At 39.3% G+C, this 26,426-nt stretch overlaps 2 protein-coding genes and 2 long non-coding RNA genes across 10 annotated transcripts in view; 2 read left to right on the forward strand and 2 right to left on the reverse strand.

The window, feature by feature from the left end:
- The window catches only part of LOC131828992 (ERO1-like protein beta), a 50,770-nt gene extending 41,425 nt beyond the window's left edge, over nt 1-9,345 (forward strand). For all 6 annotated transcript variants that reach the window (XM_059170302.1, XM_059170301.1, XM_059170300.1 and 3 more), the window contains 2 exons: nt 2,390-2,401; nt 9,154-9,345. In XM_059170302.1, the coding sequence (XP_059026285.1) occupies nt 2,390-2,401; nt 9,154-9,290 (149 nt within the window). In that variant the 3' untranslated portion in view covers nt 9,291-9,345. The remainder of the gene's footprint in view (nt 1-2,389; nt 2,402-9,153) is intronic.
- Nucleotides 1,099-26,366, reverse strand: LOC131828996 (uncharacterized). The gene is made up of 4 exons (XR_009352656.1): nt 26,201-26,366; nt 16,551-17,918; nt 13,703-16,402; nt 1,099-1,457 (listed from the first exon to the last, which is right to left on the reverse strand). It is a non-coding gene; the product is annotated as an uncharacterized LOC131828996 (long non-coding RNA).
- LOC131828993 (transmembrane protein 258) lies at nt 9,432-9,845 on the reverse strand. The gene has a single exon (XM_059170306.1). The coding sequence runs from the start codon at nt 9,804-9,806 to the stop codon at nt 9,567-9,569; it is 240 nt and encodes a 79-aa protein (XP_059026289.1). The 5' UTR covers nt 9,807-9,845; the 3' UTR covers nt 9,432-9,566.
- On the forward strand, nt 9,853-16,275 carry LOC131828994 (uncharacterized). Of its 2 annotated transcripts, XR_009352653.1 has the most exons (3): nt 9,853-12,873; nt 13,980-14,056; nt 14,966-16,275. It is a non-coding gene; the product is annotated as an uncharacterized LOC131828994 (long non-coding RNA). The 2 variants fall into 2 exon arrangements; XR_009352654.1 differs by lacking the exon at nt 13,980-14,056.
- Nucleotides 26,367-26,426: the final 60 nt, after the last annotated feature.

Here is a 26,426-nt window from a genome sequence, read left to right on the forward strand (position 1 = left end):
CGTGCTGACTGGTCCACACACCATGTCTGAGTGCTGAGGGTGCAGAGTTGTTCAGATACTCGTGATGCCTGCTGCAGAATGCTTTCCAGCAAGGTCCCTGCTTGCCCCACTGGGCTGTTGAGCAGATGCAGTATGGCCGGCGCAGAACCAAACTTGACATTTCACTGAATTGGCTTAAATTTAAGAACTGAAGCAGTGCAAAATATTTTTGTCATTAAACAGAATTTTATTGTTTTGATAGCTCTGGCCTCACACACTGTATGATTATTGCATTGTAGCACATGTATGCTTTTTACTTTTTAAAACATAAATCTTAAGAAAAATTTTACTAGAAATTAGCCTTAGAAAAAAATAGAAATTATATATGTGGCTGGTATTATATTTCTGTAGGACAGCATTTTTGGAGGTTAATCAAACTTACTGGGCACATATTCCGTCTGTTGTCAGCAAGGAGCCAAACCCTGGGAGCAGCCCTATCATTGACTTGCCATTCTCTTGTTTTCTTTAGACCAGGACTGATTTAAGAACTTGAATTCCCTGGTCTAGTTGTATCTTTAAGACATTTCTGAGACCCAAAGAGACACAGAAAGGTTAACCGAAGGGACTGCCTTCAGATGCTGTCTTATAATGCAGCAAATGTTCTTCCGCAAATCATTCTGATACTGCTGGAAAAGGGAATTGGATCATGAAAAAGGTGTGCATGGATTCTTCTCCTTTGCCAGTTTTACCCTTATAACTTATAAAAATGGAAACCACACATACACACACACACACACACACACACACACTTATAAAAATGAAAACAACAGAAAAGTTATATAAAGTAAAAAGAGAAAGCTCCCCTTGCCCTGCCCCCACACCTGTGTTCCATAGTATAGAATTTGGTAGGTATTCTTTGGGTCTTTTTTATGATCACTTGTGGTTTTTCGTTTGTTCGTTTTTATTCATTTTTTTATTTTTAGGATTGGAGTTAAAATATTTTTTAAAATAGAGGTATAATTAACATACAACATCACATTAGTTTTGGGTGTTCTGTATAATGTTTAGATATTTGTGTATATTGCAGAATGATCACAGTAAGTCTTTTTAACCTCTGTGCCCATAATTACAGAATTTTTACTTTTGTGATGAGAATATATAACTTTCAAATACAGTGTTATTAACTGTAGTTGACAAGCTGAATGTGACAGTTCCAGGACTTAGAAACTGGTACCTTTTGACACCCTTTACGTGTCTTGCCCACTTCCCCCCACCACCTGCCTCTGGCAACCACCCATCTGTTCTTTGGATCTATGAGCTTGGGGTTTGGTTTTGTTTTTAGATTCCACGTGCAAGAGAACACAGTATCTGTCCTTCTCCAGCTGACTTAGCTCCACATGAGGTCCTCAGAGTCCGTCCATGTGCTTGCGAGTGGCAGAATTCCTTCTTTTTTTGTGGCTGAATAATATGATCACTTCCTTTTAAAGCAGAGCATATAGTTAATTTAACAAAACCATCCCATGCTAAGAAATCCCTCACATCCATGTTGTGACAAATTAAAGACGTGAGACCACTGGAAAGATGAGAGGAAGGAGAGCAGCACTTAGGAAAAGACAGAGGCAGAGAGAGGGTGAGGAAACCCGTCCTAAGAAAGAAGGGAGACGGAGACCGGGTGAGGGGAGGACGGGGGTCCTGGTTGCAGGTGAGAGGTCCATGCAGCAATCAGGGCACTCAGGCTGATGCTGTCTGTGAGCGGTTCCCGCCGGGGCTGCAGGTGTTGGGTCCTGGCTCTTCAGCCTCTCAGCCTGGCCTCGAGTTCCTGCTGAGCTAAATGGTGAGGCTCTCTGGCCACCTCTCCCACAGCTTTTGAAAGATGGGACCTTTCTTTCCAGAAAGGAAACCTGGGCTCAGAATCCCACATCCCACATCCAAAGCCGGTAAAGGCAGAGCTGCTGTGGCTCCCCGCAGCCCAGCCTCTGGCTCCTTCCTGCTGTGTGGGCAGCTCCGTGGCACCCCAGTGAGGGTTTCACTGACCCCAGTTAGGGAAATACTTTTCTTAAGGTGCGTGTAGGTGGAGGAACAGAAATTTGGAAGAGAAGAGAGTTGTGTGTACAATGATGAAAGAAGTGCCTGTGTCCATTTGTTAATTACTGAATCTAGTGATCTTTACGAGTAGTTTTTGATTTTTCTCTGGTATTATTTACTGTATAAGACATATGAAGATCTTGTGCTTTGGGTCTGTATTCTTATTAAGTCTCATTTGCAAGGAGACTACACCCTGACCACAGTCTGTAGTATAACTAATAGTTCAACACACAGTAAGTTTTAATCTCATTTTAAAGTAAATAGAATTGGAATCTGAACTGTGGAGGACAGTTTCTAAAATCCTGTTCGTTGTTTTCTTTTTCAGGAGAAGATGATGGTGAGTTAAAATTCTTACATTTGGGTATGCCTCAAGTGTAGAGAATGATCAAAATTTGATTTTTCCTCTATTTAATTCAAAAGAAAAGGTTTATCCTATTTGTTCAGAAATAACTACCAACAAATGGTGACAAAACGATTTTATAATGTAAATTTACCTTATGTTTAAAAAAACTATGAATTCCCTTTTGCTGAAGTGTGTCATATAGAAACCAGGATTACATTCCAACTTCCCAGTTCTCTGGCTATTATAATCTATTAAAATATGTTCTGAAGAAATGGAGAGAAGTTAAGATAGTTTTACCAGATAATTTTTCTTGTGACTTTATTTTCTTCCTGACTTTGTAATTTATAATCTGTTGTTACAATACTTAATCTGGTGAATAGTAATTTATCAACAGTTGGTTTTTCAAGGATACCAGATGAATGTTTGCCCCCAAACATCAAAATAAGTATTTCAACTGGATGTTTACTTATCTGTGTTCAGGGACACAGCGATGGGCATTGTGCAGGATAGAAATATGTGTAAAACGTTATGCCTTCACTCCAGGAGCTGACAGTATGTAGCAGGAGTGATAAGCACTGTGCATGGTGACAGGAAATGCTGCACATACAGACTACATAAGCCGTAGGTGGTAGAGCTCTTCAGAGGCAGGACAGAGCCTGTCTCACTGGAGGGATCTGGAAATCTTATTACAGGAAGTGATATCTGAGATGAATTTTGAGTAATGGGACAGATATAGTCTGGTAGAATTGGATCCTGTGTGCCATGCGGAGAAAATGGCATGGCCCAAGGAGTTGGAAAGAGAAGAATCAAGCATATTTGAGGAAACCCTGTTAGAGTAGGGAGAACTTTATGTAGGGGTAGTTTAAGTTAGCAGGATGGGAGGCCAGATTATTGAGGACTTGGGGGCTCAACTTTTCCTGATAGCATTTGGGGTTTCTCGAGTAAACAAGTCAGATCATGATCAATGGCCCTTAGGAAGAGTTTGTTGAGTGAATTAGTATGTGGTGAAACATTTGTGTAGTTTTGCAAAGTGTAAAGAGTCTCGGGAAACAAAGCAATTCCTCACCATCTAATTTATCCCCTAGAATCCTTGCTCAGTCATCTATGTGTTGAGTTTTTTACGCTTTGCTTTTCTTAAAACAGAATTAGGTAACTTACAAAGTGCATGAATCATTTTGATCTGTATTGACTGCCATTTTTGTTGCTCTCAGAATAGTACTGATCTAGAAATAGATGTTTTAGCATTAATACATAGGTAAGTCAGATCCCTCATATTCTAGTCATCGACTTTTCTGAAAAATTATCTTGAAAATTAAGGGATTTTAAAAATATTCCTTGAAATTTAGTAGTCTTAGATAATTGAGGAAATACACATAGCTTTACTACTCAGGGAAAAAATGGAATAATTACTAATTTGATTTTTGTATTATAATTCAATTTGTTTTTTCTAGAATTTTTAAGGAGAGGAGTTCTATGGTTGTTATCAAAAGCAAATTTAAGATTTTTAACCTTCCATACTTAAGGATATTTAATCCTTCTAATGAATAAGATTTATATAATATTTTGACTGAAATGTTTCTTAGAATTTTTGTTCAGTTAAATGTCATTTATAAGAAAATTGTCCAAAATTACTCAGAATTCTTCAGGGCTTTATTTCCTAGAACCATATCCCTATTTTTCTACTTCACATGAAGCAGTGGCCACTTCTGGAGATACTCCTTAGTCTGTTATAGGAAATATTTTATATACTTAATTTATCCTAATTTATAAATGACTATTTAAAATATTTTAACCCAAATCTGTGTGGGGGGGGGGTTAGTTTTTTGTTTGTTTGTTTTTAAAGGAGAATCATTCTACACATGGCTGGAAGGTAAACTTATATGTCTGCATTTTAAATTTATTGGATTCTTGTTAAAAATGTATGGATTAATATATTTTTGTAAGTTCAGGATTCATTACCTAGACAACTAATTGTAACAGAGCTTGAAAGAGAATCATATATTTTAAGTTACAGTATTTTAGGATACAGTGGCTTAAAAATTTTGAGACTGTTGCTCAGCCAAGAATAATCAGCATTAGGGAAATACACAGGACAGATACTGTCCTCAGGTTTTTGTAACTGGCTTCTCAGTGTTGTTTTGATTCTGTATGAAAATTAATTCTGTATATACCACTCATCCACACTGCTTTCTAATAACCATTATGCAAACCTACTTTGTAAACAGAGGCCTTCTTTTTAGAAGGAAGATATATATAAGTTATATATGTAATATATATATATAACTTATATATATCTTATTTATGCATTTATATATAATTTATGTATTTTATATAATTATTTATATAATTTATATATACATATATATATGAAATTGAGGGAAGTAAATTAGGTTTCAGCAGATTTTAAACAATGTTTACACATGTTAATATAGCCTAAACTTGTCTAATTAAAGGATAAAGCAATATAGATCCCAGTAGATACTTTGAATTCTTATGTTTTCTAGTGTTGAAAATACGAATGCTATTAATGGAAAGCTGAAACTTTCTAGGATTTTAATAGCTTTGTTAAAAAACTGGATTTGTGATGCTTTTTAAAAATTTACCAAATTGCCATTCATTTATGAAAACAAAAGTTAAAAAATATTAATGAAAGATAAGCAAGTTGAATGGAGATCATAACCTTATAGGAACTCTACAGAGTAAAACTAAGTACTTAATTCTATTTTATGTTTGCTAATTGGTGATGACAACTTGTGCACATAATTTCTCTTTGTTTTTAATGAAGTGTCTACATATATTGGCCATTTTTAAGGTGAATGTTTTTTTTTTAAGATTTTATTTATTTATTTGACAGAGAACACAAGTAGACAGAGGCAGGCAGATAGAGAGGAAGGGAAGCAGGCCCCCTGCTGAGCAGAGAGCCCGATGCGGGACTCGATCCCAGGACCCCGAGATCATAACCTGAGCCGAAGGCAGCAGCTCAACCCACTGAGCCACCCAGGTGCCCCTAGGTGAATGTTTTTTATATGCCACTAATACTAGGAGTGATATTGATAAATGGCCCATGGGGAAGATGATTTTTAACTTTGTTTCATTAGCTGTCTTGTAAAGACACAAATTGTGAAAAGTAGTATTTAGGTTAAAAGAGGTGGTGAGAGATTCTGAATATTGATAGTGGAAGATGGAAGTGTAATGTATGGGCAATAATGAATTCTAGGGTATTCTGTATTAACCTCTTTTGTGCTATCCTACTGATGGGAACCCCTGAATATTGATATATGGTTTCAGAGAATACTCCTATTTTTATAGGCAACTGACTCAACTTTTCTGAGATTGTTTCCTCATCTGGGCCATGAAACTGACAATTGCCAACCATCTTACTTACACAGTGTCCAAATGTCATATAATCTTATTACAGTAAATCTAGCCCTTTTGTGAGAGAAAAAATTATAGTCAATGTCTTATAAATCACTTGATGAAGGTAAATTTGAATGAAATTAAATCCAAAAGAAAGAGACCCATTCTCTAAATTGGATAGTTAAGCTTGCTCTGTATTGTTAGAAATAGAAGCTGATATAAAGAACTTCTGAAACTCAACACCTGAAAAGCAAAGAAGTCAGAAAATGGGCAGAAGACATCAAAAGACACTTCTCCAAAGAAGACATACAGGTGGCTAACAGACACGTGAAAAAATATTCAATATCATTAGCCATCAGGGAAATTCAAATCAAAACCATACTAAGATACCACCATGCACCAGATAGAATGGCAAAAATTAACAAGGTAGGAAAAAACAGATGTTGGAGAGGATGTGGAGAAAGGGGAACCCTCTTCCACTGTTGGTGGGAATGCAAGTTGGTGCAGCCACTTTGGCAAATAGTATGGAGGTTCCTCAAAAAGTTAAAAATAGAGCCACCCTTTGACCCAACAATTGCACTACTGGGTGTTTACACCAAAGACACCGATGTAGTGCAAAGAAGGGGCACATGGACCCCAATGTTAATACAACAGTGTCCATAATAGCCAAAACTGTAGAAGGAGCCGAGAGGCCCTTCGACAGATGAATGGATAAAGATGATATGGTTCATATAAACAAAGGAATATTACTCAGCCATCAGAAAGGATGAGCATTTGCATCAATATGGATGGAACTGGAGGGGATTATACCAAGTAAAACAAGTCAGACAGAGAAAGACAATTTTATGTGGTTTCACACATCTGTAGAACATAAGGAATAGCACGGAGGACATTAGGGGAAGGGAGGGAAAACTGAAGGGGGCAGGAATCAGAGGAGGAGATGAGAGATTATGGACTCTGGGAAATGATCTGAGGGTTTCAGAGGGGGAGGGTAGAGATTTGGGTGCCCTCCTGATGGGTGATAGGAGGGTGTGTGTTGTGACGAGCACTGAGTGTTACGCAAACAATGGATCATGGAACACTACATCAGAAACCAGTGATGTATTATATGGTGACTAACAAACATAATAACAAAATAATATTAGTCAGGAAAAGAAAGAAATAGAAGCTGGTAAATTTTTACTTTGTAAATCAGTCCTTGCAGATGTTACTTAACACTCATCCAGGAATTTCAACCAGTAAATAATGTACATTGACAGTTATATCTGAGCAGAATTGTATCAGATGGAGTGCAGGAGTATGATGGAAAATTATTTTACATAGCCTTACCGTGTTGCATACTCCATTATTTAACACTTCTGCCAGGACTTCTGAGGTTGGAACTGCATCATGCAGGGAAAAGCTGTCCAGCATTTTCCTGCCAACTGTATTGTGGGTCTTATTTGTACACTCAATTGGCACATGTGTTATTTTTACCATTTTGCTTGAAGTTACCGAATTTTCAGTTTACCGAAGTATCTTTCTACTCCTCACTCTCACTTATCCATCCCCATTTTGAGTACAGAGCTTTGAGGGCTTTACCAAGGAGAATGGCCTCCTGGTTTACGCTCTTATTCTAAGCATATGAATCTTCACAAGCTTTACTTTGTCTGTTTTTCCTTCTCTGGTCATCTTAGGTGTAAGCACTACTTAGAAAGGTAGGTTAGAAGGAAGAGAAAGTGAACTTCAGATTTGATCATTTTGATGTTTGATAACAGATTTGACTGAAAGTTTTACTAGAAGAAAAGTCAGTAATGTTTTATCTAACTTGTTCATGATGGTTGTATCCCTTGCTACCCTGAACATTCAAAATTGCCCATATACTTCTATTTTATTTTAAAGATTTTATTTATTTATTTGGCAGAGAGAGATCACAAGTAGGCAGAGAGGCTGGCAAAGAGAAAGGAGGAAGCAGGCTCCCTGTTGAGCAGAGCCTGATGTGCGGCTTCATCCCAGGACCTTGGGACCATGACCTGAGCCAAAGGCAGAGGCTTTAACCCACTGAGCCACCCAGGCACCCCTTCCCATATACTTTTAGAAGAAGCTGCAAAAAAGAACTTAATTTTTACTTTTTGGTCCCCATTTGTAAAGATGGGAATATTCTAGCAAGAATTCTGAATTAGAGAATGAAATCTCAAAAGAATTATTTTTTCCTGTGAGAAAATACTTGCTTTAGAGACATATAGGGTAGAACATAGAGTAAATTGAAGATCTAAAAGATCTTGGGAAAAAATGCAAAGTAAACCACATATATACTCTTACATTTCAAAAATCCCTCAGCTTATAAATGAGGCTATTTCTTAGTTCCTTCCCACTATTGAAACCCATTTTCCTCAGGAGTAGTTTAAAAAATGACATAAGCCAAAAAATGCTTTTGGTTGGTAAGGGAAGGAAAGAGCCAATTGCTTTGAATTTAGTGGATTCTTAAAACTTAGGTCTTTGCATTTTTCTTTATTTAAAAAATTATCTATAAAGAACTGTTTCTAGAGTTTTTTTTCTCTTTTATTATGGTAAAATATATATAATGTTAAATTTATGATCTTAACCATCTTAAATTTAGTGGTGTTAAGTATATTTACAATGCATATTAATCTTATAATAAAAAATCTTTTAAAATTGAGGCAGAGGTAGGATAGGAGAGTGGAATTATCTTGACCTCCATTTGAGCAGAAGGCTTAAGAAATCTACATAAAAGAATTTTCCATCATATTCCATCACTCCATCTGATATGGTTCTGTTCACATGGTAGATAGTCAGCATATATTGTTTATTAGTTAAAGTTCCTAGATGACTCTTCTCCAGGTTTGAGCTCCTTGCAAGTTACATAGACCTGGAGAATTCTAGGGCAGAGGATTAGTAAGACACAGTAAAGAATCTGGAGGAAGAGGAGAAATGGAATGCAGTCTCTTCTTCCACCACGATCCAGTAGATTCACGGAAAGAACATCTCTAGGGAAGGGAATGGGAGAAACAGCCATTGTTAAGCCAAAGCAGTGACTTTGAATTACATTTGCTTTAGTTTAGCCAAACCCATGAAAAATCTGTGTTCTTGCCTTCTAGGTAGTGTGGGAGCTTGCCAGGTACATCCATAATGCTTTGACCTCCAGAGCCCCACATTTTCTGCCTTATTCTGCATTAATTAATCATAGTCATAACTCCATTCTAAAGTCAGAATCTTATTTTATCTTCTAGGGAGAGCATCTTGATCAAATAATTTTATATTATTCCTTGATTAATTTTAATGTACTTGAACCTTAACTTTAAAAATAAGTGTGTGTACTGAATCTTCTTGATTCAGTATTTCTGTTATCTAAATGGATGTGATTTCTTTTTCAATATTTTTCGTAATAGGTTTGTGCCTGGAGAAGAGAGTCTTCTATAAAATTATATCTGGACTTCATGCTAGTATCAATTTACATCTGTGTGCAAATTATCTTTTGGAATGTAATCACGTTTTTATCTACAAACCTTGCCTTCCATTAGTGTAAAAATTCTTGGAGGGGTTATATATATTCTCTAGAGAAAAAAATCCTATTTATTAAAGCTGTATTTTGTATTTCATTTCCTCTTTAGAAACCTGGGGTAAACCTAGCTGGGGACCTAATATTAAGGAATTTATTTATTTTATTATTTTATTTTTTTATTTTTTGTCACACATCTGCCTTTATTGGGAGCAGTGGATGGGACACTTTCAGCAACAGTAAAAAAATTAATTTACAAAAGCAGGAATGCAGTGAAGCCGCCTGGCTGGAACCCTTGGGAGCTCATACATAGATGCCAACCCAGAGCAGCAGGAAGAGGACTCCAAAACCCATGAAGAGCGAGGCCACCAAGGAGATGAGGAGCTCTTTGTAGATATCCCGAGTGTATTTGGTGGAGGTAACCTCATAAACGAAGAACCAGGCCGTAAAGAACATGCCAATGGCCAACAGCACCACGGTCAGATGAGGGAAGACAGCAGGGTTCACTGGGCTGGTGTATCTGCTCATGGCCTCGAGCTCCATCTTGCCAGGCACGGGGTCATCCGCCGCTCCGCCACCGGAATAATATTAAGGAATTTAAACGCTGCTTTGACCCTGTGGAAACTAAGGGAGAAGGTCCAAGAAGGCTTAAGAATCTATACTTCTTATACTTAATTGAGCTTCGCGCTTTATCAAAGGTGGCCCTGTATTTTGAACGCTCAATTGTAGATCTTTACACTGGAAATGTAGAAGAAGATGCTGACACAAAAATGCTTCTACTGAATATCTTCCAAGATACAAAGTAAGAATTGGGTATCCGTGATCTGAAATTCTGCACTCCGAATAGGAATGAGGTAATGCTTGAAATAAAACCGAAACTGACTCTGGAAAGTTAGGAAGAGGGAAAATTAGATCTGAGAAGGATCATGGTCAGTAGACCAGGAGAACAGCCTAGTCACACTTCAGAGTCGGCTCTATTTTCAAACAGAACTTTGAGTTTTATGTAGTATCAAAGTTTAATGCTATTTTATTTTATTTTGAAGATTTATTTATCTTAGAACAAGTGAGGGGAAGGGATGTCAGCAGATGAGAGGGAAAGAGAAAGAAAGAGAATCTTAAGCAGACTCTAGGCAGATTGCAGAGCCTGACTTGGGACTCAATCCCACAACCCTTAGATCATGACCTGAGCCAAAACCAAGAACAGGATTCTTAACTGACTGTGCCATCCAGGTGCCCCAAAGCTTAATGTGATTTTAATGGGGTTTTTTAAAACCAATTTTTAAAAATTTAACTTTTTCTTTCATGTTCCAAGATTCATTGTTTATGCACCACACCCAGTGCTCCATGCAATACATGCCCTCCATAATACCCACCATCAGGATCACCCAACCACCACCACCCTCCTCTCCAAAACCCTCAGTTGCTGTTTAAATTCAGATGGTGCTATCCACATGAAAGTAGATACCTAAGAGAACATTAGCTTTACCTTATAGAATATATCTCTTCTTGAAAAATGCTCTCTATAGAATTTCAGTTCACTGGTTGTTAAAATGAGCATGAACCAAAGTGTCTGAGAGGTTTGAAATGGCAGGGGGGTGGGAGGTTGGGGTACCAAGGGCTGGGTATTATAGAGGGCACGGATTGCATGGAGCACTGGGTGTGGTGGAAAAAATAATGAATACTGTTTTTCTGAAAATAAATCAATTAAAATAAATAAATAAATAGATAAATAGATAAATAAATAAAAGAAGTGTTTAGAGATGCCTGGGTGGCTCAGTTGGTTAGGCATGGTCCCAATGCTGGGTCCTTGGGTCCTGGGGATTGAGTCTGGCGTCGGGCTCCCTTCTTGGCAGGAGAGTCTGCTTCTCCCTCTCCCTCTGCCCCTCCCCCATTCTGGTGTACTTGCTCTCTTTCTCTCTCAAATAAATAAAACCTTTTTTTAAAAGTTTTCAAATTATGCATTAAAACTTAAAACATCTTTTTAACAGAGTGTTGCACATTTTTCACATAAATTGCTCTTAAGTTCAATTTTTGATGATTTTTATCATGTAATTTCTTTAAAACATTACAGTCTTATAAATTACAAAGCCATCTTATGTTGCTTTACTCTTTTTTTGAGTCGTTTACATGTGAACTGTGTGCCACCTTCCTGTGTTATTAAACTTTACCCACAAGTAAATTACAAATTGTAAATATTTGTGGGGATAGAAAATTATGCCAGAGCTCTACTATATAGTACGTGAATTTTTCATCTGTAACTTCTAGTGTTGTCATTTCATCACGCCCTTTCCCATGCACTTTGACGAGAAATCCATGTTTGCAGGTGACAAAAAGGGGCCCAAGTCATTAAAGGTAAAATGTTCTTGATTGGAGGACGGGGTTGGGGAGGGGAGAGCAGTTGACTGGCTGTGTTTTAATCCCTTACATCCAAACACTTCTTGCCCAGCCCTGCACCTCGTTGAAGTTGGTCTGACTGGGTTTTATTATAAATGGCACAGAAAGCTCCTTCTCCAGACTTTGCAATTCCTTTTGCCTTTCTAAGAAAGTTTGGCCGCCTCTTAGTGAAGCTTCTGTTGTTAACTGACCAGTGAATATGGCAACTTTGTAAAGGTTTTTTTAAAGGGTATTATTTTGAGAGAAAGTTTTCTTACTTTAAAATCACAGTGCATATTGTTTTGATTTTAAAAACCATGACTGTTCACCACTTTGAAGGCAATAAACAGTGTATTTTCCTAAAGTTTATTTTATGGAATATTTTATGGGATGTTCAAGTTTCTGGAACTATTATGCTTTTGTCTTTATAGACTCTAACATAAAAGGCAAAAATTACCTGTTACCCTGCGATATCAAAGGAGAATGTATTTTAGGAACATTTTCAAACTTCATGTTGGGAGCTCTTTGTTTTCATTTGCTTACAGCATATCAGGGAATACATTATAGCCTTAAAATGTTCATAAAAGTATTTGAAATCGAATGGCAAATAGTCTTCTGTTTGCAGCTCCAAGGTCTTATATATGTAGTTCTGAAATCCAGAAAACTCCAAAACTTGAAACATTTTTCTTATGTTTGGTGCCAAGTTAATTTGTTGGCAAAACCTGACCTGTACTGACAAAAGGCTATTTATAGTGCTTTTTTAAAAAAAATTCTGCTTTCTTTGATTATTGTGTTTTGCTACAGAACCATTAATGTATATGATTGCTAGGTCTTGCTACACACTCTGGTGGGGTGTTTCATAAGTAATGCATGTACTATATTTCTAAAATTTGGAATTCTCAAACACATCTGGCCATGAGATATTTTAGATGCTCACTGATAAATGAGAACTGAGTGATCCTCCATTGGTAAGAGTCTCGTGGTGCTTCTTTGAAGTGAAGTAACTTAGTCACAACTGTATTTTGGTTTTGAAAAGTGGTTTTGTTTTATGATTATTTAGGGTATATTGCTATTGAGGTATTGACTATAACATTAATTTATTTTTGTAATGTTTCCTATTTTTTAAGTATTTATATAAGTAACTCTGGTTCTCTTTGTGGAGGAGGAAGATAGGAGTGAGAAAGGAACTAACTGTCATCTATGAATTGCTGGAAATTGTGTTTTCTATTTTTCAAAGGTATATAAAGGAGGACTTAAGTCCTTTTTTTTCCATTTCCTCCCAAAAACATGAATTACATGAGAATGAGGAGCAAAGGACTTCTGTGTTCTGTATATTGTCTTTTAGCCAGGGTCCTGTTTCTTTGGAACCTTTCATAAGAAAGCAGCTGGGCAGGGCTTTTGGTGGCCAGAGTTTTGGGCTGCTTTCCTCTAGCTTTTTGGAATGAAATGTTTACCTTGGTACAATAAGGTGAAATTTATTTTCTATGTTTATTACATGGAAAAGATGAGGAAACTCTTAGCTACTGTTAGCTTCAGATGAGACTGGCCTTAGAGTCCTAGAAACCATGCCCAGTTGTTCACAAGCAGAATAGTACCCCCCCCCCCAACCGGAAGCAAGGATCCAGTCAGCAAACATCCCTGGAGAGGCCTACTGGCAAATGCAGGAGACAGAACACACCCATCATAAAGCCCTGGGATCACCGGTGCTGATGCAGCCCCCGTTGCAAACAGTGTGTGGTCCTAAGGAAAAAGATGAAAACTGATCATTGGTCTAAGACTGACTTTCCAATTTGGACTCACATGAGCAATACATGAAAAATAAGTCAAGGGGGGTGAGAGGTTGGGGAAACCAGGTGGTGGGTATTAGAGAGGGCACGGATTGCATGGAGCACTGGGTGTGGTGCAAAAACAATGAATACTGTTACACTGAAAAGAAATAAAAAATTAAAAAAAGAAAGGAAAAATAAGTCAAACATAGTACAGATATGTTTACCACTGGCTGTATGCAGATATCAAATTGGAGCAGCAGTAAAGTTCCTTAAAAGTAAAAACCATGAATCACTTACTTTTGTTTTTCCCATCATGCCTTTGTTGGTGCTTTGCACAGAGTAGCATCTCAATAAAAAGTTTGTTCAATCAGCATGTGGAATAAATGTTATGAATTTCCGTGGCTAGTTGTTTTAGTGCCATGTTATGCCATGCAAATCCAATCATTTTTCTTCTTGACTGTTGAAAAACACAAGACATTCATTAGTCTTCAGAGCTTTTATTTCTTGTAAATCATACAACTGCAGTTTAATTTATAAAGCTCTAATGAGAATAAAAATATTTTCTGCATGTTAGAATTACATTTCAAGAATATCTCCCATATAATGGACTGTGTTGGATGCGACAAATGCAGATTATAGGGAAAATTGCAGGTTTGTGTTTTGTTTTCGGTTTTAAAACTATTATTAACCTTAAATATTCCTGCTGGGAACTTGCAAGTTTTTATTATAATACCCTCACTGTTCGTTGAAAAAGAAGATCTGAAGTATGGCATTTCTGCTTTATTGATGTAAAAGCTGATTATATTAAATCTGTATTGTATGTGTAAGAATGTTTTCCCTATTCTGTGCTAATGATTCTGGCTTTATAGTATCTATTTCTATTGGTACAGTCTTGAGATTCATTGCTGAAGTTGTTGGTTATAAATAGAATATTAGTATTTTGTAGACCCATATAAAAATAAAATATAAAAAGGCTTAATTATCAGGCTTCCATCACTGAATTTAATTTAGTGATCAAAAGAAGACCATCTAGTCACAAAGAAAGTTGTGCCAAGAAGGCCCCTTTCTATATGTATTCAGTGTAAAAAGGATTGTTTGATATTTTGTCTTACTTTCTCACAAAGATGATAAGTCAGAAAAATCAGGAGACAGAATTATTTTAATTATTTTAATACATCTTCTCTAGCTCTAATAATTGGTAAATTTTTAAGTGTAGTTATCACTAATAATTTCTAAGTTTTGAATTGCTAGGAGCTGTCAAGAATGCTTTCAAGGTTACATATTAAATATTGTAATTCTAATGTGATATTTTCTAGGGTAAGAAAAGGCATTTTAGTAATTTATGTCCAACAAATGTTGAACTCTTCAGGTTCCTTAACAGTTAAGATAAATTTATCATGCATAAGTATGAGGAGGTGGAAACTGTATTACGCAGTTTAACATTTTGGTGAGAAGTTCAGTTCACGCGAATTTCATGACTCTCATCACAGCGGCTGCGTATTCCTTTCAGCCTTTATAGTAATTATTAGGTTAATTGTTATGTCTATCTATTTTCTTTAGACTCAGCGTTTAGGAACTGCCCTGAAGATACTATTCTCTGAAAAAGAAATCCAAAAGCTTCCAGAAAACAGCCCATCTAAAGCTTCCAACTCACTCAACAGGAAATAGTTGCTATTTTAAATGCTTTTGGAAGGTAAGAATAGTTTTCACAGTGAGGACTTGCTGGGTTTTGCTGGTTTCAGCAAACTTCAAAGATCATCTTCTCTGCTAAAGTAGTTTTTTTGTTTTTTGTTTTTTTTTGTTTTTTTTTTGCTTTATTTGGTCGACAAAGAGAGTTATCTACTGTATCCGCACTCACAAGCCAGGGTCTCAGCAGGTCACGGGAAAAATTTAGTGTGAGATAGGCAGTGTTTCTGATAACCTTCTCAATTTTGTGGGGAATATAACTTCATATTCAGCTGGCTATAGCTTGGTCAAGTGTAATAACGGTTCAGGAAAGGAAAACTTAGTTGAGATTGTGATGAAAGAAATGAAAGAAGAGGAGATGAAACCTCATTGCTTTTTTTTTTTTTTTTTTGAAGATTTTATCTATTTGAGAGACAGAGCAGATGCACACAGGAGCAGGGGGTAGGGGCAGATGAGGAGGGAGAGAGAGAATCTCAAGCAGATTCCATCCAGCCCATCTCAGGGCTCGATTGCATGACCCTGAGATCATCATGACCTGAGCTGAAACCAGGGCTTGGAAGCTTAACACACTGAGCCACCCAGTGTGCACACACTGCTCTTTATTTTTTAAGCTGAGGAGGCATTTTCCCTCTGTTCATTCTTAACCCCATTTTCCCCTGCATAGACCTATAGTTTACTTTTGGTTTATGCCACACATGGTTTCAAACAATATGAATTTGCCTGCAGAGATATATATGGTACCAACTAACTGAGGAATATAGAACAGAAGGAAAAGAATCCGAGAAAAATAAGAGAAAACTGTGCTGCCCTGGGAAATAAAAAGTCAAGGAAGAATTATTTTTGTTTTTCTTTTTTTTTAAAGGCTGGGGAGCCAAGAGATTCTTTCTTTCTTTCCTCTTTTTTTTTTGTTGTTGTTAAAGATTTTATTTATTTATATGACAGGCAGAGATCACAAGTAGGCAGAGAGGCAGGCAGAGAGAGAGGAGGAAAGAAGCTCCCTGCTGAGCAGAGAGCCCGTTGTGGGGCTCCATCCCAGGACCCTAAGACCATGACCTGAGCTGAATGCAGAGGCTTTAACCCACTGAGCCACCCAGGCGCCCCATTTCTTATGTTTTCTTAACAAGCATTTGTGAGCTAAAAGGGGCAGTGAAGTGAAAAATAAATTGTTCCTTCGCCATTGTGTATTTCTCCTGTGGTTGCCATGTATTTACAACTGGCTGTGTGGGTTGGGATTTCAAACATCAGCTAGACGTAGGGTGTCCATCAGTAATTAGTACTTCGTGAAGAATTTCATTCATTCACTCATGAGGCCTGTAAATAAAATAAAATAGGAGGAATTGAATTAAATTTAGAGTATTTAAATGAAATTTAAGTGAAAAATATTTTCAACAATTTACACATTTTAAATTCAAGTAAGATTAAATTGAGAGTTTGACTTCTTCATTACCAATTTGGATACCTTTTATTTCTCTTTGATGTCTGATTGCTGTTGCTAGGACTTCTAATACTATGTTGAACAAGAGTGGTGAAAGTGGGCATCCTGTCTTGTTCCTGATCTCAACAAGAAGGCTGCAAGCTTTTTCCCATTGAGGATGATATTTGCTGTGGGTCTTTCATGGATAGATTTGATGAGGTTCAGGAATGTTCCCTCTATCCCTAGACTTTGAAGCGTTTTAATCAGGAACAGATGCTGGATTTTGTAAAATGCTTTTTCTGCATCAATTGAGAGGACCAGTGGTTCTTCTCTCTTCTCATATTAATTGGTTGTATCACACTGATTGATTTGCGAATGTTGAACCATCCTTGTAGCCCAGGGATGAATCCCACCTGATCATGGTAGATAATATTTTTAATGTGCTCTTGGATCCTGTTGGCTAGGATCTTGTTGAGAATCTTAGCATCCATATTCATCAGTGATATTGGTCTAAAATTCTCCTTTTTGGTAGGGTCTTTGCCTGGTTTGGGGATCAGGGTAATGCTGGCTTCAGAGAAAGTCTGGAAGTTTTCCTTCTGCTTCAATTTTTTGAAACAGCTTCAGGAGAATAGGTGTTATTTCTTCTTTGAAAGTTTGGTAGAATTCCCCAGGGAATCCGTCAGATGCTGGCCTCTTGTTTTTTGGAAGGTTTTTGATCACTGCTTCAATCTCGTTACTAGATATCAGTCTGTTCAGGTTGTCGATTTCTTCCTGGTTCAATTTTGGTAGTTTATAGTTTTCCAGGAATGCATCCATTTCATCTAGGTTGCTAAGCTTATTGGCATATAACTGTTGATAATAACTTCTGATGATTGTTTCTACTTCCTTGGTGTTCATTGTGATCTCTCCCTTTTCATTCATAATTTTATGAATTTGGGCTTTCTCTCTTCTTTTGGATTAGTGTGGCCAATGGTTTATCGATCTTATTGATTCTTTCAAAAAACCAGCTTCTAGTTTCATTGATATGTTCTACTGTATCTCTGGTTTCTACCCCATTGATCTCAGCTCTAATCTTGATGATTTCCCTTCTTATGTGTGGAGTTGGTTTGATTTGTTGTTGATTCTCCAGTTATTTAAGGTGTAGAGACAGCTGGTGTATTCTGGATTTTTCAATTTTTTTGAGGGAGGCTTGGATGGCTATGTATTTCCCCCTTAGGACCGCCTTTGCTGTATCCCATAGGTTTTAGACAGAAGTGTCTTCATTCTCATTGGTTTCCATGAATTGTTTCAGTTCTTCTTTGATCTCCTGGTTGCTCCAAGCATTCTTAACCAAGGTGTTCTTTAGCTTCCAGGTGTTTGAGTTCCTTCTGAACTTTTCCTTGTGACTGAGCTCCAGTTTCAAAGCATTGTGATCTGAGAATATGCAGGGAATAATCTCAGTTAGATTGGCAATGAAGATGTCAAACTTTCTCTTTTCACAAATGACACGATTCTTTATATGGAAAACCCAAAAGACTCCACCCCCAAACAACTAGAACTCATACAGCAATTCAGCAACATGGCAGGGTACAAAGTCAATGTGCAGAAATCAGTGGCTTTCTTATCCACTAACAATGAAAATACAGAAAGGGAAATTAGAGAATCGATTCCATTTACTATAGCACCAAGAACCATAAGATACCTGGGAATAAACCTAACCAAAGAGGTAAAGGATCTGTACTTGAGGAACTACAGAACACTCATGTAAGAAATTGAAGAAGACACAGAAAGATGGAAGACCGTTCCATGCTCTTGGATCAGAAGAATGAACATTGTTAAAATGTCTATACTGCCCAGAGCAATATATACTTTTAATGCCATTCTGATAAAATTCCACCGGTATTCTTCAAAGAGCTGGAGCAAATAATCCTAAAATTTGTATGGAATCAGAAGAGACCCCAAATCGCCAAGGAAATGTTAAAAAACAAAAATAAACCTGGGGGCATCACAGTACCTGATTGCAAGCTTTATTACAAAGCTGTGATCACCAAGACAGCATGGTACTGGCATAAAAACAGACACATAGACCAGAGTAGAGATCCCAGATATGGACCCTCAACTCTATGGTCAATTAATCTTGGGCAAAACAGGAAAAAATATATAGTGGAAAAAAGACAGTCTTCAATAAGTGGTGCTGGGAAAACTGGACAGCTATATGTAGAAGAATGAAACTCGACCATTCTCTTACACTGTACACAAAGATAAACTCAAAATGGATAAAAGACCTCAATGTGAGACAGGAATCCATCAGAATCCTAGAGGAGAACATAGGCAGTAATCTCTTCGGTATCAGCCACAGCAACTTCTTTCAAGATATGTCTCCAAAGGCAAAGGAAACTAAAGTGAAAATAAACTTTTGGGACTTCATCAAAATCAAAAGCTTCTGCACAGCAAAGAAAACAGTCAAAAAAACAAAGAGGCAACCCATGGAATGGGAGAAGATATTTGCAAATGGCAGTAGAGACAAAAGGTTGATATCCAGGATCTATAATGAACTGCTCAAACCCAACACACATGAAACAGGCAAACATATCAAAAAATGGGAAGAAGATATGAACAGACACTTCTCCAATGAAGACATACAAATGGCTATCAGACACATGAAAAAATGTTCATCATCATTAGCCCTCAGGGAGATTCAAATTAAAACCACATTGAGATATCACCCTATACCAGTTAGAATGGCCAAAATTAACAAAACAGGGAAAAACATGTGTTGGAGAGGATGTGGAGAAAGGGGAACCCTCTTACACTATTGGTGGAAATGCAAGTTGGTGCAGCCTCTTTGGGCAACTAGTCTAAGGACCCAGCCTGAGGTGAGACACGCCCCCTTCCTCTCACCAGGGGGAAGTGACCCCCTGCCCCACCGCTGGGAGTTGAGGGCTCCGGGCCACGGCGGGGCATCCTGTACGCACAGATGCTCTCCAATCCTTGGTTCCACAGAAAAAAATAACAATTGAGAAAGATACATTTTGGGAATGTTTTCATGTTAAAAATTAATGAATGCAAAACTCCATTAATATTTGGCTAATTCCTTGCCGCCACCACCTTTGATTTCCCTAAGACGATTTCTGAGAATCACAGCAGTTAGAGGTGTACTTGAAACTGTCGACAGTGTTCAGTTACAGATGCGCTTGTACTCCAAACCCAAGTTCTTGAACTCGAGAGCGAGCAGAGCACCACCTGGCCTGCCAGGGGCCCTTCTCTGCATGCACAACCCATCTTGTAGTCAACCACCAAGGATCTGGTTCTGCAGAAAGTCCTTCCCGCGAGACTGGCCAGGAGAGGGCACTGGGCGAGGAAGAGAACAAGGAAGGAAGCTGATCTGCCCTCCCCTCTGCACTGTGGCCTCCAGAGAATGATTGGAAGCCCAGGGAAAGCTGAGCCCCTGCCCAGCGTGGTGGCCCTCGGTGACTTGGTGACACATAGACCCTAACTTCCATGGGGACCAGGGCATTTCATTCATCCTGTGTCTGGCACTCGGGGGAAAGAGGGTGGTAGCTCAGGAAATGTTTATTAAAATCTAAGCTTAACCGGTCTCTGAAAATATCTGAATATTATCTCTGAAATACAGCTGAGTGGTAAAAGACAGATTATGAAGGCCCTGACCATCTCAAGCATCCAAGTTGCTCTGTGCTGTCTGTAGGGGCCACGGCAGGGCCTGAGAGTTCCCAATCAACAACCTGGGCACCAGGACATCAGAGAAGCTGTGACTCTCTGGACACAGGCATACGCAGGAAAAAAATGCCCCTAAGTGCCTATACATGACATGCAAGAAAGCAAAACAAAACCACCTATTTTCCTTGAAACTATGGGAAGGACCTTGACAAATTCCTAATAAGCACAGGATTACAGAAAGAAATTTGACAATGCTTATTGTAAGTTAACACATATCAAAAGTTATTACTAGCCTGTTTCATGCTGTCTTTAATTTATTGAACCTAAAAATAAGTGGATTCCTGAATCCAGTCCCTCTAGCTCTGTTTTTTCCACAAAGGTTAGTTTCCAAACCAAAAATTACTTTCGTGCTGTGTCAAGTAAGACTGCCTGACTCAAGTTTATGAAGATTTACTCCTTTATTTTCTTCTACAAGGCACAGAGTTTAGCAGAGTCTGCTTCTCGCCCTCTGCCCCTCCCTGCATGCTTTTTCTCTCTCAGATAAATAAATTAATTAAAGAAAAAAAAAAGGAGCTGTAGAGTTTAGTTCTTACGTTTAGGCCTAGGATCTACTTTGAGTTAATTCTGGTGTACGATGTAAGGAACCAACTTTCCTCCTTTGCACATGGATATCCAGTCTCCCAGCACCATTTATTAAAAAGCCATTCTTTCCTCATTAAGTTGTTCTGGCTCTCTTGCCGAAAATGAACTGATCTTAGATATAAGGATTTATTTCCGGACTTTCATGCATCTGTGTGTCTAGCCTTCGGCCAGTCCTATACTATCATGATCACTGTAGCTCTGTGGGAAGTTCTGAAGTCAGAAGCATGAGTCTCCCAACAGTGTTCTTTTCCAAGACCACTTCAGTGCGGTCCTCTGCATGTCCGCATGCATTTTAGGATTCGCTTGCTTGTCAGCGTCCACAAACACCCTGGTGGCTTTCGAAGCAGAGCTTAACAGACCCTCCCTCACTCCTGTTATCTACAGAAGTCCACAGACCCCGAGGACAGCATCATATTCCGAATTCCCGGTGAGATAAAAATGCTTTATGCCTGGCTTGATGAAAATACCCATGGCAGGAATGAGAAAGCAGAGGTCTATGAATGCCCAAACTGGAAGGAAATCAGGACCCAGTTCCTGTTACTCTTGTGATCTTGCAATCCACAAATTAAAAGTAAAAGCATAAAAACTGCTTTATGGGAAAAAAAAGAAGTATAAAGGGCTCTGAATTCACAGTGGAAGAGATTGCAGTTGTAGTAAAATTTTATAAAGTAGAAAATCCAAATAATTTCTAGCAATGAGATATTTTTAGCAAAATCATCTGAATCATCCCTATCACCAAAAGGGTTGTGCCAGAGCATAGGCCGTGCAAACGGACAGATAGAAGTCTGAGTCCCAGCTGTGCCACCTCCTAGCCGAAGACCCTGGACACACTGTGCAGTGTTTTCTCATTGATAAAACACTAGATTGCAGCTCTACCTCAGCAGGTACTGTGAGGTCTATGTGCCCCGGTGATCTCCTGGACCAAGCACAGCACCTCAGTCCAGGTGCTTAGTGCCTCATGGCCACAGTGGCATCTAAGTCAAGGCTCCAGGCTCCAGCTGTCCCTTCTGGGCCCTAAGCAGATAACGTTTGCCAGCATTTCCAGCAAGCAGATATTTCAAAGGAAATCAAATGAGACAAGCTTTCTAAATGCCACTATGACAATAGAACTTGTGTCTGTATATGCGCGTGCATGTTTTCACACATCTGTGCATGCTTGTGGTAGGAAACCATCGGGTTTAATGAGTTGCCCTAAGTCAGAAATTAAGTCCGTCTTTGAGATTTCAAATGCATTACAATATTTTCATTGAGCCAAGTTTTTAATAGTGCTATCTGCTGAGAAACAGATGATCATTTGCAAACTCAAAGGTGTTTATTAATTTTTCTGCTTGCTTTCCTCTCCCTTGTAAGTAATGATATTAATAAGTAGTCACATTTGTGAATATTCACTCATGCCCTCTATTTATTCACATGGAAGCCCTTTCTCAATTAAAAGCAAATGATCTACCATCTCTGTTTGTCTTACACTGGGGTCCAGACTGCTTGCCAGGATTCCAGGGCCTTCAGTCTTGGACTTGGCAGGTCTGGTGAAGGTGAAGAGTGAGGAATGAAGGTGGACACAGTGGGAGGGAAGAATGTTTACACAACTGCCCTGGAGACTCCCTCTCTCCCAGGGGCAGAATCCCCATCGAAATCTGGGGAACTTAATCTGAAATATCTGCATGTGCTGGGAGGAGTGTGTTCTCGTGAATGGATGTTGGTGCTTCTCAAGCAAAGGTTTCCCAAATCTGGCCACTGCAGAGTGTGAAGCTTGCCTGTTGACTCACACCTACTCAACTGTATTAACAGGTCCTGACACCCCAATTACAAAAACGCACAGTGGGTTTCTCCATGAAAGACTGTATCTAACACTGCTTCAGGTCCTCTGAGCCTCACCTGTTTCTTGGCCCAGCCACAGAAGACTCCAACTTCTTTTCACAGGTACAATTCAGTAATGTTTGAGACTGGCCTTATTAAATGCCACTTGATCCCAATACAGCAATAAGCACTACCAACAAACAAACCTATGAAAGCAATGGGATTATCCCTCCATTTCCTCACATATAATACTTTTCATACCATTTCCCCTCTTTTTTAATTGAAAGGATCATAACAGAGCCTCACAAAACCTGCTTCTGGAAACACCAAAGGAAGTGGAAAGATCCTTATCCCACTTGGGAGCCCCAGTGGAAACCCTCAAAAGGAAGAAGGAGCTCAGTGTGGTTCTTCCCTAGTAGGAAATGACCCCCCAGTCCTTCCTATCCTTCCATCCCTCCTGCTGCCAACCCCACCCCATGCCAGAGAACTAAGAGCCTTCCTAGCCCTGCCTACACATCCAAGTGTAAATGAAGATGGTGTCATTTACTAGCTTACACAAATTCCCTAGACAATGGCATGAAATCATGAAAGCAGGTTGCTCAAGATTACAGGCCTATACAGAAAAAGGGGAAATAAACATTCAAGGTGAACTTGACAACTTAAATAAAACTGAATTTTATAAATAGAACAGTGAGAACAAGGAAAATAACCTCGTCAGACATAAGACAGAAAACACTGACAAGGATAAATGTCATTAGTGATGCACTGTTATTACTTAAAAGCTAATATGACTCCGGTGATTTCACCTTCTAACAACTGTCTTGGTCCCTGTCCTCTTTCCCTCTTGGGATAGTTTGTAAAAATGCCACAAATTCTTCTTTAGCTGAAGCCACACCTTTGGATGACACACACCCACAAATGATTTGGGGAAGGCAGTCCTTTGAAATATGACCCAGTTATGGCTGGAGAATCTCAGGCAGTCTCTACTCTAAGGGATACAAGGAAACTCCTGGAGCAGATCTGGACCCAACCCATCATGGAGCCCACCCCAAGCAACCAGCAGCCAGAGACAGAACCACCCCAACCAATGGAGACTGGTGAGGAAGAAAAACAGACACTTGTTGCCATAAGGCCTATGTAAGTCATGGGGTTTGGGAGGAGCTGTTTTTCAACATTACTGTGGAAATGTTGATGGGGAAGAAGAAACTCACACCAAGGAGCTTCACCAGCCATGAAGGTCAGCAAGCCCATAAAGAGATAACCCCAAGGATAACACAGTAATGAAAAGCAGAAAAAAAAAAATGTATCTGAATAACAGATGCTGCCCACTGATACAAACTTTCTGTCAACAATAATCCATGCTAATCAGGGTGCAGGAAAGACTCCTTTTCCTGACACTGGCCAGTAGATTTTAGAACTTCCTTTGTGTGCATTATACTATGCCAAGGGCAGATGAACAACCTGGAGTTTCATACCTGGTAAGGAGGTAAAATCCACATAGGGAAGCCCTTTTGACTCAGCAAGTAATCAGATCATAAGACAGCAGGTATGCTGATTGTGCTTCAATGCTAAATCAACACTTTTATTATCATCATTATTATGAAAGAGAAATATACATTTGAAAAATGCACCTATTTACAGACCTAAAAATGTCCCTTATACAGATTATATACAAATACAAAATCCTAATGCGGATGAAATACTAACTACCTAGCAGATGAAAGGTTCAGCTCAGTCCATCAGTGCTGTGAAAGGGGATGTGGTCAAGGACATGGTGGGAGAAGGCTGGTGGAAAAGGGTAATCAGGTGTCGGGACTAGTCATCCCCTAAAGTCAGCTTGCATGGAAGGATACCTGGCGTGACATACCACCTAATATGCCACCATGTAAAATTATTTCTAGTTAAGTTCTGGAAAGCATTAAGAACTCGAAGAGAAAAGTCCAGAAGAGTCTGGAACAGAAAAGAGTCCAGACTTTTCAAAAAGTCTGCAAGCACACTTTTTCTGATGCCATGGAGACTTCAAATTTCAGAAAAACTCTCTCAAGTGCCATGTTTTCCATCCACATCCACTTTTAGGTATTAACATCACTGGACATATTTGACACGGAATTATTCCTGGAGTCATCCAGAAGTTAAGCAATAATGGACTGAAGATAACCCTTACCGCACCCCATGGCAACATAAGGAGATGTTCTCCTTTCTCCTGCCTGAAACCCAGCCCCTATTCCTCACTTCCCCACAAGATGCTTGACACCAGAATCAATAAATAGACAACCATTAGACTAGGCACACAGCAGGGATGTCCGCTCTGGTCTTTCACTGGTTTCCATCCATGTTCCTAGAAATCCAAGCTTCCCACATGACCAGCGTTTCTGACTGTCACTTCCATATGGCTCTGGGCATCACTTAATCTCACCCCAGCTTCCTAACCACAACCTGTCCATGCCCGAGATCCAATAAAGCTCACCAAATTCCCTCTCCTGCACCAAATATCTTCTGGCTCCACCTAAAACATGGAGTCCCTTGAGGGGACTGCTTCCCTGTAGACTGCCAGAGAAGTCTTTCATTATTCCCACATACTGCCAGACCTAAGATGAGGTCGGCATCCTCCCTGCTCCACATTACAATATCCAGACCATGGCAGTGCTTCCCCTCATGCACACCAACGCTTCTCTGCTAGTCACACAGTCTGCGTGCCAACTAGCCCACCCACCCAAGCAGCACACAGTCTTTCGCTCATCCCGGCATACTCACAGAAGATTTCAGGGCCTGACTCACTCTTTCTCTTGTAACGATTTCAGCATTTGCAAAGGTCATACCTGACTTCCACACTGCAAGGAGGCTGTCCTCCACCCCCTGTCCCACCATGCAGGTATGCCCAAACCACACCCTAGACCCAGGCACTTTTTTTCATCTCCTCACGTCTGGGGGTCCTGTCACCTCCTATTTTTTTCAACCCATTTTTTTAATCAGCCCTTGCACATTACCCCTAATTCCCTTCCTTTCCTCTTTCTATATTCACTCAAGAGAACCCCAGTCTCAGTTTTGGTCTTGAATCAATTCAAGTTGAATTGATTCAAGACCACACAGGCCATGTGCTAGACATAAAAAGGCATTTAAAAATCTGTTTTAGGAGGAGTCAAAATGGCAGAGAAGTAGCAGGCTGAGACTACTTCAGCTAGTAGGAGATCAGCTAGCTTATCTAAAGATTGCAAACACGTACAAAACCAATGGAATATCGAAGAGCAGAAGAACAGCAATTCCAGAAACAGAAAATCAACTACTTTCTAAAAGGTAGGACTAGTGGAGAAGTGAATCCAAAGCCATGGGAAGATAGACCCTGGAGGGAGGGGCCGGATCCCGGCAAGCGGCGGAGCAACAAAGCACAAAATCAGGACTTTTAAAAGTCTGTTCTGCTGAGGGACATCGCTCCAGAGGCTAAACCGGGGTGAAGCCCATGCGGGGTCAGCGTGGCCTCAGGCCCTACAGGGTCAAAGAAGGATGGGGGGGTGTCTGAGTGTCACATAGCTTACAGGTATTAGAACGGGGAAGCCAGCTACAGAGACAGAGCCAAGAGTGAGCTCACCGCTCAGGATTACCTTGAACTGGTCACAGGCTCGGTGAGCTTGGAGCGCGACCTGGAGTCAGGCAGACAGAGTTATTGGGTGCTGTTCTCTGAGGGCGCACTGAGGAGTGGGGCCCCGGGCTCTCGGCTTCTCAGGGCAGAGACCAGGAGGCCGCCATTTTCATTCCCGTCCTCCAGAACTCTACGGAAAGCATTCAGGGAAAAAAAGTTCCTGAAAGAAAACGTGAGGGGATTACTCA

The sequence above is a fragment of the Mustela lutreola genome, chromosome 4 (assembly GCF_030435805.1).
Source record: "Mustela lutreola isolate mMusLut2 chromosome 4, mMusLut2.pri, whole genome shotgun sequence".
Classification (NCBI taxonomy): domain Eukaryota; kingdom Metazoa; phylum Chordata; class Mammalia; order Carnivora; family Mustelidae; genus Mustela; species Mustela lutreola.

Bases quoted from the DNA above. Each gene is read 5' to 3' on its own strand.
- LOC131828993 (XM_059170306.1), bottom strand. From the start codon at position 9,806: ATGGAGCTCGAGGCCATGAGCAGATACACCAGCCCAGTGAACCCTGCT.